At 39.2% G+C, this 15,843-nt stretch overlaps 1 protein-coding gene across 3 annotated transcripts in view; it reads left to right on the forward strand.

Annotated features, from left to right (window-relative positions):
• Nucleotides 1–15,843, forward strand: part of intu (inturned planar cell polarity protein) — an 87,512-nt gene that overhangs the window by 69,483 nt on the left and 2,186 nt on the right. For 2 of the 3 annotated variants that reach the window (XM_069925242.1, XM_069925243.1), the window contains 4 exons: nt 37–516; nt 5,079–5,176; nt 6,018–6,207; nt 13,343–13,503. In XM_069925242.1, the coding sequence (XP_069781343.1) occupies nt 37–516; nt 5,079–5,176; nt 6,018–6,207; nt 13,343–13,503 (929 nt within the window). Of the gene's footprint in view, nt 1–36; nt 517–703; nt 839–5,078; nt 5,177–6,017; nt 6,208–13,342; nt 13,504–15,843 lie in introns of those variants that run through there. The other variant, XM_069925244.1, reaches the window with a different exon arrangement.

Here is a 15,843-nt window from a genome sequence, read left to right on the forward strand (position 1 = left end):
AAACATAAAGATTAATTTAGGGTTCTGTTTCTTCAGAGGCACTTTATGCTCTGTGTGGTGCTAGAAGCTGGAGGATGTGCATGCAAAGCAATTGGAAATCCGGGACCAGACAGTATTTACGTTGACCAAGTTAAAACAATCTTACTTAAACTTGAGGGACTAGAAGCCGGAATACAAGAGAGGCTGACCAATCCTTCCACTCCATACCTATCATGTGCTGATAGGTTCATCCCTCCTCGTGACATGTTTGAAAGTCTCAGCAGTTCTCCCATCATCAGCAAATTGCAAACTACTTCTAAATCCACACAATCTCCAACAAGTCGGAGGACATTATTTGGAGACTCCAACCTCAGGATGCGGAAATCTAATCCTCCAAGGAGCAATAGTACATCAGATTATGCAGATGAAAGATTTGGAGATAGTGGTTCCTTCAATGTAGACTTCGATTCATATTCTACATCAAACAAGATCAAGAAGCATCTACGTAGTGAGATTCCAGGTTCTGGTGGATCTGAGGTTAGTGGAAATGTATTTAAGGTAAAGACAAAGGTTTGAAGGGATCAAATATTCATGAAATTTATGTGTGGGATATAACAAATCAAAATATTTTGTTAAAAACTTTTAACTAAAAATTTGTCATGTTTGTGTAAACTGGAGAGGAATTCTGGGTAGAACCTGCTGCTTTATTTTGCTTTTTCTCAAGTCCCAGCAGGAGACCACATCAGAAGAAATAAAATTCCTCCAGCAACAAGTACCAGTATTTCCACTTATCTTTTATGAAAAGTTGGCTAATCCAACCACTCCTTCTCCATTCTATAACAATTAGTTGCCTTCAAAAGTGAGTATCACTTACCATTAAAGTTTTCCTGGAATTTCTTCTTTCCTTACCCCCACTTCTTCAACCTTCCATTCATGAAAATTGGATTTATTGTGCTTACAGCCTTTCACTGCAAGTTTAATGCCTTGACTAGAATGGACATGAGTTAGTGCTGAATGTTAGCTCTGTGGGATACAAGTACACAAATTTAGACAAAGCTCCAAGAAGAAGCAAAGCTCCATTGTTTTTCAAGCATTGGACTGAAGTTTTAATAAAAGGTGTTCATATTCTTTTTTTAAAAAAATAGGTATTGCCCTCTGCAAGGTGATACAACCCAAAATATCACTTTTATCTCCTCAGAGATGTTGGCACCAAGGAATTTGAAATTCTTGACCATCTAGCTTCTTCCACTTTTGCCACTTTTATTCAAAGATAGCCTTCCGCAAGTCGTACTTGACCTTGTCGAGATCTGGATCCCTGGCCTTAGATGCCCTTGATCTCACCCTCAGAAGGTTGCAAATTTTCTGATTCATCCAAGGCTTCTGGTTGAGGAACACCTGGTATGTGTGCATGGGCCCACATTCGTCCATGCAGGTCTTGAAGTCGGTGACATGTTGCATTAAAGTCTAAGGATGAGTTCTTGAATATGGTCTAGTCCATCATTTCAAAGCAGTCCTACAGATGCTCCTCTGCCTCCCTTGACCATACTTTCGCTGTCTTCATTACTGGTGTTGTGGTCCTCAGTGTCTGCTTGTACGCTGGGAGTAAAAGAACAGCCAGATGATCCCGGTTGGCACCTCTGGCCTGGGGTATACCAGAAGGGTGGTATTGACCAGAGAGTCTTTGGCCTTCTGGAATGCCTCCGAGGCCTCATTGTCCCAGGTAATCTCCTTACCCTTTGCTGCCATGAGAGTGACCATGAGAGTGATGCAAGCTGCTGCCAATATGAATTGGTGATAAAAAGTTAATCATTACCAGCGAATTCTTGGAACCCCTTCACTGTGTGGGGCTTGGTTAAATGCCAAGCATCCTTCACCTTTTCAGGCAGGGGTTTTGCTCCATGGCTGTTGATCCATTGCCCCAGGAAATCAATCATTTCCAACCTGAACTGATACTTAGCAGGGTTTATAGTTAGCCCGAATTCCTGCATCCGGGTGTACAGTTGCCTCAGGTTAACCAAGTGCTTAGTGTTGTTGGAGCTGGCGATGATAATATCATCCAAATAGATGAACACAAATTGGAGATCCCAACTCACTGCATCCATCAGCCTCTGGAAGGTCCGAGCTGCGTTCTTGTCCAAATGGGTAATGTACTAGGATCTGATGATAGCCGCTGATGAGATTGACTTTTGAAAATACCTCTGCTCCTTTTAAGTTAGTGGTAAAGTCTTGGATGTTGGGTGTGGTGGCCTCGTTGAGGCGGCAATAGTCACTACATGGCCTCTAGCCTCCTGCTGCCTTCAGAACCTTATGCGGGGGTGGGTGGGGGGTGCAGTCGAAACACCACACTATCCCCAGCTCTTCCATTTTTAAAAAATTACCCCTTGGCGAGGGAAAGCTTCTCAGTGGAGGGGGGGGTAGGGAAAGAGACAGCGTGCCCCGGTGAGGATTCAATGCCGTACCCAGTCCTTCTACTCAGCAGTGGAAAACTGTGGTGCCATGATTGAAGGGACCTCTGCTAGGAGCTGCGTGAATGCAATGTCAGAAAGCGTAACAGATTGAGATGGGGGCAGGTAAATTGGCTTCCTCCAGGGAAGTGGTTTGAAAAGTACTGGAATGCACCAGTTGCCACCCTTTAAGGTCCACCAGCAAAGAGTGGGCTCACAGGAAGTCTGCTCCCAGGAGTGGTTGCGCTACAGCTGCAATCGTGAATGTCCACGTGAACTGGTTGCTACTGAAGTGGAGGGAGTCAGTGTGGATGCTGAACAATCATATGGTGGTGCTATTCGCTGCCCTCAGCACTGGGCCCGGTTTGCCATTCCAGGTGTCTTGTGGTGGGATGGGGGGGGGAAGAAAGGACACATTTTAGCACCAGTGTCCACGAGGAAGTGCATTCTTGAGCCCACAGGTGGAGGAAGCTGTCACATTGGTTAACCGCCACACCAATCAACATTTATTACCCATAGTGTTTCCCTGCAGGGTGAGCTGCCTCAATGGGCTCCCTGAACCCCATCACTGTTGATAATAGTAATACTGTTGGATCGGGGGGGGTCTACAGCTCCTTGAGACCATTGTATTTGCCTTGCTCTGGAGACTGCCATAGGAAATCAATGACCTTTGCTGCTGTCTTCTGGTTGAGCAAGCTCACTAGATAGTGTGTTATCGGCATTGATCTGTCAAAGGTGGAACTGGGCCTCTGCCTGTTCGAGCCACACATGTGGCTGTGACACCCAGAAAGTTGGTCGCTTTAACGAAACAGTGTGAAGAGCCTCTTGTTCCATCTGTCAGTCACCAATGTAGAAGTGCGCTACTGCAAAGTGTGGAAAGAACACACACAAGGAGTCGATCAAAGACTGAATTATTGCATTGGCAACTTGCTGCTGATGCAGTGGGCAGCATTCCCGCCATTACTCGTTATTTCCCGCCATGCACGTGGTCACCTTGGATGAAGGTTGTTTGTTGGCCCCTGCGCAGTCTGTGGTTACTGTGTTTGTCAGCCATTTTGTATACTGGTCGTGTCCCGGTTAGTGGGCCGCTACAATGTCACCTTGAAAAGTTGGTGAACTGGCTTTACTCTGGTGAAGGTTCTAACTTTCCAAGGCATTTTGAAAAAGAATCACCCATGCCAACATCATATTCATTACTTATTTGTTGACTTGTAAATAGTGTTTTTTTAAGGTTTTTAGACAACCAGCATGGTAACACGAACCCATGCCACCCAATTCATTTACAATCCCAGAACATTTAATTGTCGCTAGCTCCATGACAGGAATACAAAGAAGAACATATGGTTAAATTCAAATAGCTTCCTATTTGTCCTTTCGGATCACAGTATGTTTGAAAAGTTCATTACAAAGTTCCTCACAGTATATTATACAATTTTTTTTTAAGCCATATTAGTTTATTCTGACAATGAAAAGGTTGTGAATTCAGGTGGATTTGCTAATTGATTTCAATCACAGATGTGCATTTAGGCCTTTGATCAACCTGTCCTGAATCTATGAACTGTACTTAATAATTAAATTGTTTTTTGCTCAATATACCATGCAGTTATTTCGAAACAAATTAAGTTAAAATGATATCACAAGATTTAAAGTATTGAAAATGATCATTTCAAGATTCAATTTATTGTCATAGAAATAAAATAGTGTCCTATTACATGAAAATGTCTTTTTGCCTGCTGCAAGGAAGACAGATTCATCACTGGCAAGAATTGCCTAAGCACGTCTTACAGTCAGACTTGGTGTAATATGTCATTTCTATTCCATCTAACAGCAAATCATTACAAATGATTCCCATTGTAAAAATACTGTGAAGAGGGTGGTGAAGAAGGCTTTTAGTATGCTGGCCTTTATCAATCATTGCATGGAATATAGGAGTTGGGAGGTGATGTTGAGACTGTATAAGACGTTGGTGCGGCCTAATTTGGAGTTCTGTGTGCAGTTCTGGTCGCCTAATTATAGGAAGGATATAAACAGAGTGGAGAGAGTGCAGAGAAGGTTTACCAGAATGTTACCTGGGTTTAAGCATCTAGAGTATAGGGAGAGATTGGACAGATTAGGTCTTTATTCTTTGGAGCATAGAAGGTTGAAAGGGGATTTGATAGAAGTATTTAAGATTATGAAAGGGATAGACAGAGTGGATGTGGATAGACTATTTCCGTTAAGAGGAGGAAAGATTAAAACAAGAGGACATGAGTTAAGAATTAAGGGGCAGAGGTTTAGAGGTAACATGAGGGGGAATTTCTTTACTCAGAGAGTGGTAGACTTGTGGAATGAGTTTCCGGGAGAAATAGTGGCGGCGGAGTCAATTGTATTATTTAAGAAAAGGTTGGACAGATATATGGATGAGAAGAAGATGGAGGGTTATGGGCATTGTGCAGGGAGGTGGGACTAGAGAGGGGTGTTTGGTTCGGTGCGGACTAGAAGGGCCTAATGGCCTGTTTCCGTGCTGTAAATTATGTTATGTTATGTTAATTGAAAATTAAATGCAGAGCATTGCTAAACAATACAATTGGGTATAGTTTACTGCTAAGTTTAAGCTATTGGATGGTCATTTCTTATTTATTTTAAATGACTGGTTAAAATCTAATGCAATTCTAGAACAAGAAGAAACAACGTTTTCCAAATCCATTTTACCTGGGAAGTATGAAGAAAAGCCTTCCAGAGGCAGAGTCTGAGGAAATATATAATATTAAAAAGTAAGTTTTTAAAGATTATTTAATACATTTTATGCTTTTGTAACTTGAACATTGATGGGGTTGTCCTTAGTTTCCAAATTTGGTGACATTTTCCTTTTCCTAAACACTGTTTTATGATTTGATTACTTACTTGACCAAAAAACAAATGAGCCTTTCTATGGATATTATATCACTAAAATTCTTGATTTTTAATAATTAACAATTAATTGTTTGATTATGTCTTCATAATTTTTGTCCATGACAAATTGTATCGCTAGTTTGGCCAATAATCATTTGTCTGAATTTTTCATGGATGAGGCATATTCTACTCATCCCTTTCTGCAATAACCCCTACCCCGACCCCTGCAGTGTATCACGTAAGACCTGCCATTCCATCAAGCATTTGATCAACACTGGTAAATCTGTTAAATTTAAGCAATATAAAGGCAATAAACTGAGAAATAAAGCAGATGAACATGGAATTTTGACATTTAAATTAATAAAATATTGAGATTATAGGGCTGTATTCTTAAGATTTGAGAGATTCCTTTTAAGTATAATTTTACGTTTAGAAGTCAGGCCAGCATGAACCATTATTTTCTAATTATATTATATGTGGTAGCATATTGGGCAAATACGGTACCAGACCAATGGTGCAAGTGGTCAAAGCTCCTACCCACTATGTTTTTGTAAAGTTCTCCAAGAATCTCTTTCAATTATGGAAAGGCTTTGGTGTCAAAGCCATTAGATTATATTGATTTGTAGATTTAAGTATTTCTCAAATGAATATTGTTATTTAAGAAAGTACTTAAGAAAATTGGTATTAAACCTTGTTGAAAGCTTACCATCTCATGTTTTTCAGATTGACATCAGGATCAGAAAACACTCTTTTTCACTATATTTCTTTAGAAACACTGCAGGGAATATTCATTACACCCACACATACAGAAGTTGCACATCTCAATGGTTCAATTCACTCACAGCTAATTAAAAACTTCCATCGTTGTTGCTTATCAATACGGTCAGTTTTCCAGCAGACTTTGGACAAACGGGTGAGGTTATTTAATATATGGTCATTATTTTAAAATGTAGTCTATTTATATTTATAGTATTTGGACTGAATTATCTTGGATAAACTCATGTAAAAGTTAAACTGAGTGGATAACTAGATACAATCACGCTTATCAAAGTTGGTCCTAAATGAAAGAAATAATTTGAGCTTGTCGTGGTCTTTGATGCAGCATATCCATGAGTTAACAATTGAAGTCTTATTCAATGATATCACCAATTCTACCTCGTCAACCTATTATCATCAATTTTGGTGATTTTACTTTATTTCAATGAACCTTGTATTACTGTTACAGTTACATGACTTGGCAAAGGCTAATTAGATTGCCTTATAGTAAGATCAGTGTTTGAGTGATAGCAAGTATTAGAACCATAGAACACTACAGCACACAAAATGGACCATTCAGCCTTTCTAGTCTGTGCTGACCATTGTTCAGCTAGTCCAATAGTTCTCAACCTTTTTCTTTTCACTCACATACCACCTTAAGCAATCCCCTACTCATAAGAGCACTGATGGCATAGGGATTACTTAAAGTGGCATGCGAGTGGAAAGAAAAAGGTTAAAAACCACTGAGTTTGTCCCAATAACATGCTCCCATTCCATAATTCTCAAGACCTCTCCCATCCATGTATCCATCCAATTTATTCTTAAAACTCAAGATAGAGTCCACACCCACCACATCAGATGGCAGCTCATTCCACACTCCCACCACTCTGAGCAAAGATGTTCCCCCTAAACCCCTCCCCTCTCATATTTATCTTTCCTAATCTCAGTGGAAAGAGCCTCCTCACATTTACTCTCTATATACCCCACAATTTTGTAAACCTCTATCAAATCTCCTCTTACTTTTCTTCGTTCAAGGAATAAAGCCCTAATCGGTTTAATCTTTCTCTGTAACTCAACACCTGAAGACCAGGCAACATCCTAGTAAATCTTATGTGTACTCTTTCAATCTTATTGATAGCCTTCCTGTAGCTAGGCAACAAGAACTGCACACATTATTCCAAATTTGGCCTCACCAATGTCTTCTATAACTTCAACATCCAAACTCCTATACTCAGTACTTTGATTTATAAAGGTCAAGATGCCAAAAGCTCTCTTTACAACCCTGGTCACCTGCAATGCCACCTTCAGGGAACAATGTACCTGTATCCCCAGGTCTCTGCTCCTTTACAGTCCTCGGTGCCCTACCATTTACAGGGTGCTTCCTTACTTGATTTGCTCTTCCAAAATGAAATACCTCACACTTGTTAAGCTCCATGATCCATTTAATGGCCCATTCTCCCTGTTGGTCCAGATCCCTCAGCAAGTTTTGAAAATCTTCCTCACTGTCCACAACGCCTCCAATCTCAATGTCATCAGCAAACTTGCTGATCCAATTCACCACATTATCATTCAGATTATTGATATAGACCAAACAACACAGATCCCGGAGGCACACCACTCATCATAGGCCTCCGGTCTGAGAAGCAACCATCTACTACCATTCTGTTTTCTCCCATACACCCAATTGTGACTCCAGTTTACAACCCTTCTATGTATGCCTTGTGTCTGAATCTTCTAACCTAACCTCTCACGTGGGACCTTGAGGGCCTTACTAAAGTTACCTTCTTGGTAACTTCCTCAAAAAACTCTACATTTAAACACTACCTACCACACACAAAGCTATGCCGACCATCCTTAATCAGCCCATGGGTATCCAAATACATATATATCCTATCTCTCAGAACTCCTTCCAATAAGTTACCTACTACTGATGTTAGATTCACTTGCCTATAGTTACCTGGTTTAATTTTGGAGCCTTTCTTGAACAGTAGAACAACATGAGCTACGCTCTAATCCTCCGGCACCTCTCCCATGGCTAAGGGCATTTTGAATATATCTGTCAAGGCCCCTGCAATTTCAACATTCCTCTCCCCAAAGTCTGACGGAATATCAAATCCAGCCCAGAGGATTTGACTATCTTTATTTGCTGTACGGCAGCAATCACCTCCTCCTCCCCAATCTCCATGTTTCATGAACTTCTATTTGTTTCCCTTCCTAACACACCATGCCAGTTTCCTGACTAACTACTGATGCAAAAAAACTGTTTAAGATCTTCACCATTTCATGTGGATCCACACATAGTTGACCACTCTGATCTTCTTGGAGACTAATTTTGGCCCTTCTTATCCTCTTACTCTTGAGATACTTGTAGAAACCCTTCAGATTTACCCTCATCTTCCAAAACACCCTCATGCCTTCATTTTGCCTTCCTGATTTACTTTTTTAGTATTCTTACATTTTCTATACTCCGCAAGTACCACAATTGCTCTTTGTTGCCTTAACCATTTATAAAACCGCTCTTCTTGATCCATTCATCAATATCCTTTTAAAAGGAAGGTTCCCTATGCCTGTTAATTTTCCTGATAGGAACATCCAAACTCAGCACCCTCAAAAATCTCACTTTTTAAGGCCTTCAACTTGCCAGACACCTTTTTGCCAGAAAGCAGCTTATTCCAATAGACTGTCTTCTGAAATCCTGTCTCCTCGTTTCCACAAAATTGGCCTTTCACCAATTTAGAAACCAGACCTGTCCTTATCCACAAGTAACTTGAAACTAATGACATTATGGTTACACTACTTGACACAAAATGCAGACTTCTGCCACCTGACCCGCCTGGTTCCCTAATAGGAGATCAAGTATTGCATCCTCTCTCATTGATAACTCTACGTATTGATTTAGAAAATTTTCCTGTACACATTTGACAAACTCCAAGCCATCCAGTCCTTTTACAATATGGGAGTCCCATTCAATATGCAGAAAGTTAAAATCTCCTCCTACCACAACTTTCTGTTTTACAGAGGTCTGCTATCACCCAACAGATTTGCACCTCCAATTCTCTCAGACTGGGTAGTCTATAATTCATGCTATTAGTGTGCTCCACCCATATGGCCTCTGTAGGCGAGTCCATAGTGCTGTCTTGTCTAAGCATAGCTCTGACATTTTCCCTGACCAGCAATGCCACTCCTCCCCCTTTCATACCTCCCCCTCTATCATCAGAACCCCAGAACATTGAGCTGCCAGTCCTGTAATCAAGTCTCTCTAATAGCAATAATGTTATAATCCCACATGCAAATCCATACTCTAAGATCATCTGCCTTATTAGTAATACTCCTCACATTGAAATAGATGCATCTGAGATTATTTCTATCATGTACTAACCTGCACCTCACTATCTCTCTGGTTCCCCTCCCCTGCAAATCTACCACAAGGATGCTAGTCCTCGAAGATTCACGTAGAAAGGAATAAAACAAATTACCAACTACCAAAACTAATATTGACGCAAAATCAACGAATCCCTTTCACAATAGATAACCTTTCCTTCAGAGAATGGGAGAGAAAAGGGATCAAAAGAATAGAAAATTGTTTTTCGGAAATAAATTATTATCCTTTGAACAAATGAAGGAAAAATATAATATAACTCACGATACAATGTTTGCATACCACCAACTGAAAACCTACTTGAAGGACAAATTGGGAAACAGTCTGAGGTTACCAGAAGGAAGCAATTTTGAATATGTGATTACAGACACAATGATAATTTAAAAATTTGTAACAAACATGTACATCAAACTGCAAGAAAAGAAGAACGAGGAAACAAACGGTAAACCTAAACAAAAATGGGAACAAGATCTAAACATAAAGATAAAGAATGAAACATGGGAGAAGCTATGCTCCGGAACTATGAGAAATACAATAAACACGAGGTTACGCATGATACAATATAACTGGATACACAGGCTATACATCACACCTCAAAAGTTAAATAGATGGGACCCAACAGTATCAGACAGATGTTTTTGCTGTAAAAAGGAAATAAGAACAACAATTCATGCAATTTGGACATGTGAGAAAGTGAAAAAATTTTGGGAAGATCTAAACCAGATATTAAATAAAATCACAAAAAGCAATATACCAAAAAACCCAGAGATCTTCCTCCTAAGTAATATAAGAAATAAAGAATTTGGACTCGATTTGAATGGAGCACAAAAAGATTTGTTATGATAGCCCTAGCTGTAGCAAAAAAATGTATTATGTCAACCTGGAAATTAGAAGACAACTTGAGAATACAACAATGGTACATAGAAATGAATAAATGTATTCCATTAGAAAAAATAACATATAATTTAAGAAATAACATCACAATATTCGAACAAATATGGGAGCCATACATGAAATACAATAGAGAAATCCTACCATGGACTTCCACCACCTAAAATGACAGAAGGAGAAGACAACGAAAAGAACTGACTCAGTAAAATTTCTTGTTTATTTTTATTAAGTGACAACATTGTTTAACGGGTTTAATGTATCTTATAAATTGAACTTCAAATAAATGGGGAAGGAGGTGAGGGAGGGAAGGGAGGGGGAAAAAGGGGGAGAAAATGACACTGCATATATTCAAGAGATAAAAATGTCTGTATGTATCTTGGTCAATATGGTTTATAGTGTGAAAAATTAAAAAATTTTTAAAAAAAGTAGGATGCTAGCCCTCCTCCAGTTCAGATGCAAACCATCCCATCAGAACAGCTCCCACTTTCCCTGGAACAAAGCCTCATTATGCAGAAACATGAAGCCCTCCCTTCTGTGCTATCTCTTTTGCCATGTGTTTAGCTGCATTATCTTCCCATTTCTAACCTCTGGCATTTGGCACAGGTTGCATTCCTGAGATTATCACCCTGGAGGTCCTGTGCTTCAACTATGCACCTAACTCTCCTAGTAGGTCCTCCTCACCCTTCCTACCCACATCATTAGTCTTTACATGGATTACAAAATCTGGCTGCCCACACTCTTTAGAATTGGGAGAGCTCAGACCCTTGTACCAGGGAGGCAACATACTATCCAAGATACTCAATCTCTCCCACAGAACCTCCTATCTGTCCACCTAATTATTATAATGGACATTAATGACTAATACATTACTATTACAGATACAAAAATAAATATGGTAAGTATAAAATTAGAAATAAAAACTTTCTGCTTCTTGTAAAAGACAGATTTTAGTAATAGGTCAATTTAAGTAACCAGTCTTGGTTTTAATCCTCATGTACCAAACGAAACATTTCTTGCCTGGAACTGTTTCCATGATTTTCCCCAGCAACCAAGAATTTCTTGGTGCAGAATTGTCCATGTTAATTACAATGTCTCCACATACAAAATTGCATTTAGCTTTAGACCATTTTTGTCTCTGTTGTAATAATGAAAGATATTCCTTAATCCATCTTTTCATTAGAATGTAGAAGAATGAGAGGAGATCTCATAGAAACATTTCAAATAATGAAAGGATTGGATAGAGTAGATGTAAATAAGATGTTTCCCCTGTTGAGTGATTCCAGGACAAGAGGGCACAGTCTTAGAATTAAAAAATACTAATTTTCAACAGAGATGAGGAGAAATTTCTTTAGCCAGACGGTAGTGGGTTTGTGGAATTCATTGTCAAATGCAGCTGTGGAGGCAGGATCATTGGGGGAATTTAAAGAGGAAATTGATAGGTATCTAATTAGTCAGGGTATCAAGGAATATGGGAACAAGGCTGGAACTTGGAACTAGATGCGAGAACAGTTTAGCTTTGGGAAGTTTCACTCGATGGGCTAAATGGCCTCCTTCTGTTCCTTTTTCTTGTGATCATTTCTAAAATAAATCTGCAATAAACTGCACTTGTCTCCATCTGCATCTTGCATAGATATCTTCTTTCTGAAATTGACCTGGAGGCATTAAAGGTTAAGATTTAAGAAGTAAGAGATGATTCGGTGTAAGTGCCTCGATGCCAATTGAATCAATAGAAATTTTAGTTTTTGAACAACTATTTAAAATTGCTTCAGTCTCACACAATACTGTTTGAAGATTATGATCATTCAGCATTTGTTTATTTAAAATGGAATTAAGAATTTTCTTCATTGATCTAATCATTCTTTCCCACACACCACCATGAAGTGATCCAATTAATTTCCTTTTGAATTAATGAATCATGAATTTGTTGTTGATTCCAATTTTTGTAATTCTAGTTGAGCTCCTATAAAATTAGATCCATTATCAGAACATAACTCCTTCACTTAACCACATCCGGCGATTAAAAACGTTGAAGAACATTGATAAAAGAGTCTGTATTGAGTGATGACACTACTTCAATATGAATTGCTCTCGTAGTCAAACAAGTAAAAATAGCTCCGTATCACTTTTCAACCCTTCTTCCTCGTTTTACTTGTAAAGGACCAAAATAATCAACTCCCACATAGGTAAATGGGGGGGGGGGGGTTCATCAGGTGAAACTCTGTCTTGTGGCAAATCTGCCATTTGTTATCCAGGTTTAGTATTTGCACATCGACAAATAACACATTTTGATATAATTCTTTTGATCAATGACCAAGCACCAAGTATCCAATATTTCTGCCGTAATTCTGATAATATGTGATTATAACCACCATGACCTGTTTTCTCATGTATGTGCACTTGAAAGATCACAAAATTCATTGCTGTTCAATCCAGTAATCTGTAGACCTGAAGCTATATTTGTTTCAATGTTCCTTTCATCATTCATTGAAAGCATCTTGACTTGGATTGTGACGTTCTACCTGTCGAAAGATTCTAGGAGTACAATGGTGTATTCAATCTGATGTTTTCAAATTCAAACCTCCCTCTCAATTGTGCCGACGTTACGTGCTTGCACAGTCTGTCCTCTCCTATCCTGTCCTCAAAAAATAAATAAATAGGTTCGCTGCTCACAGCACAAACCCTCCTTGCAGCCTCCTGACTCCAACTCAAAAAGAAGCAAGATAAGAGTTCCTTACCTTTTCAAACCTCCCTCTCAGCTGTGTTTCAATTATATGCAACTTGCACTATCAAGGCAAATATCCTCTCTGTACATATCTTTAAATGTCCACTCAGATGACATCAATATGTATGCTAACCATAATTATTTGTGCAGTCTTTTGACAAGTTCATTGTCACCATTTCACTCTTAGAATTGGACTCTATGACTAAATTAATAGTAATTATAGTAACTGAAGATGTAAATAGTAATTTTATGTATATAATCTATGGATAACTAAGACTTTATTTCAATATGTTTTAATAGGCAAAATGTTCTGATATTATCCACAATTCAGCTCAAACTCTCAGGAAAAGTAGCTCAGGACTTGGTCCAGTGAAGGAACATGGTATCTTATTCCAATGTAGTCCTGAAAACTGGACTGATCGGAAGAAGCCACCACCCAGCATGTCCTACTGGGTTGTTGGGTATGTCCATATGATTAAAAGTTGTGATGTTTGAAATTCTAATTTCTCAGTATATCCCATTTGGCCAGACTCTACATTGCCCAAACTTCACATTAACAACATGTTACACAGAGGAACTTACTTAACATTTAATTGTTACATTATTTCACCCTCTTACAGACATTCACTTTGTTCCATCCATTGTCCTCAACCATGTTCTCTGCTACCAAGTATAACTTTCTGTTGGAGAGACTTTGACCTAAAGCATTAACTGTTTAGCTTCCATTGATGCTGTCTGAGCTGTTGAGTTTTTTTTAATATTTTCTGTTTTCATTTTGAGAAGCCTGATGGTCCTGGCTGTTAAAACGAATCCTAACTCTGCTTTTATAGCCAAAATACTCCTTTCTTTAACATATTTCACTCACATAGTCATAAAATCTGATTTACATAATGTCATTACATTTGCCCAGTAAGAGTAATAATAAGATATTGTCAAATATACCCAGATTGTTTTGTTTAGTTATAGGATGCTGAAAGGTAGCTACTAGCAAACTTCAGTGGCAGATATCCCTTCTGGTCTAGCACTGGGGTAAGGTTTGAGAGAGAGGAACAGGATTTATTAGAAACATTTCCACATTACCATGAACTAGCCTATATTTACCAACTTAGCTGTGATGCTCAATATTTGTTGCCAATGTAAGATCACTGTTATATAGGAGGATCTCACAGGTCATACACCATCCATTGGAAGTAAAGAGTAACCAATGTTTTGAACCTAGGCCCTTCGTCAAGAATAAGAAAAAAAAACAGAAAGATGTCTGAATAAAAAAGGTAGGGGGAGGAGGGAGGAAGGGGGAGAAGCATATGTGAACAGGAAAGAAGTAATAGGTGGAAAGCTGAGGTGATGGGGGAGAGGGATAGCTCCATATTCTGCCGTGGCAATCTCCAACCAGGTGGCATTAACATCAACTTCCAATTTCCATTAAACCCCTCCCCCTCTAACTCTCTCTTTCACTATTTGTCCTCCTTTCCTCCAGCTCCTTACCCCCTTCTATTAGAGTACTGTCCCATTTTTAGCTTTCTGCCCTCTCCCCTATTGCTTCACAGCTTCTACTCTCCCATCTGTATCCACCTATCATCTCTTAGCTGTTAGCCTGTATTCATTTCCCTCCATCTCTTCCTCCCCCCACCTTTTTTTTTGAATATTTTAATTTTGATTTTCAAAGACTCACACAAATCCAAAACAATACAATCTCTCTCTCAACAATGGTACAATAAAACTCCAATTATCCAAAATGGTCAGGACTGGGCCTATTTCGGATAAATGTTTTTTTTTGGAGAACTGGTAATTTTTTTAAAACAGCCCAGTAGCAACAGCAAATCACTTGTAACAGTGTTTAAACAACAAAAACAAGGGAAGCCTTAAAATAATTTTTAATTCTCTCCAAAAAAAATGCCAGCTGCTGCCAATCACTGACACCTCTCCACTGAGGTTTCCACTGCCACCAAGAGCCCGATGTCTCTGTTGCTGCCGGAGCTTGAGGTCCCTGCTGCTGCTGCTGGGAGCCCAAGGTTCGTTGCTGCCACCGGAGGTCAACTGCTGCTGTCGCCGCCGAGAGTCCCAAGGTTCACTGCTGCCACTGGGAGCCCAAAGACCACCACTGCTGCCAGGAACCCGAGGTCCACTGCTGCCGCCAGGAGCTTGAGGTCCCCAGTCAGTTCAGCTCCAAAAAAATTTTGGATAAATGAGGATTTCTGATTTGTTTGGGATATCCTCATTTATCCAAAAAAATTTTTTCAATTCAGATAATTCAGTATTTTGGGGAATCCAATTTCAGATAAATCAGAGTTGTACTGTATATAACATAGAGTCTGTTTTTTACCCCTGCTTCCCTACCACCACCACCCATGCCCAAATACCTCAAAGTTTATACAAATTAAAGAAACACCTCCCCCACCTTTTAATTCAGGCAACTGCCTGTTTTTATCTTATTCCTAACGAAAGACCCAGGCCCAAAATGTTGGTTACCCTTGACTGCCAATGGATGGTACATGACCTGCTGAGTTTCTACAGCACATTTCTACAGTACAGTGCATCTGCCTCTAGTATCTACAGAGTTTCATGTTTTTAACTGTTATACATGTACATTATCATACAATTTATATCATTATGACTGTAATTTTTAAACCAGACATTTATAAACAAAGATATTTGAATACGCTGGAGGAAAAAATTATGTTCAATTGGCAATGCTAAATTTCTATGAGAGCATCAGACACTAATTGTCCCTGGCGACTGGAAATTGATTCAGTTGTTGTTACTAAATATTTTGAGGTTGAATGTAACTGTAACCAATCTTG

This window comes from Narcine bancroftii, chromosome 3 (genome assembly GCF_036971445.1).
Source record: "Narcine bancroftii isolate sNarBan1 chromosome 3, sNarBan1.hap1, whole genome shotgun sequence".
Lineage (NCBI taxonomy): Eukaryota > Metazoa > Chordata > Chondrichthyes > Torpediniformes > Narcinidae > Narcine > Narcine bancroftii.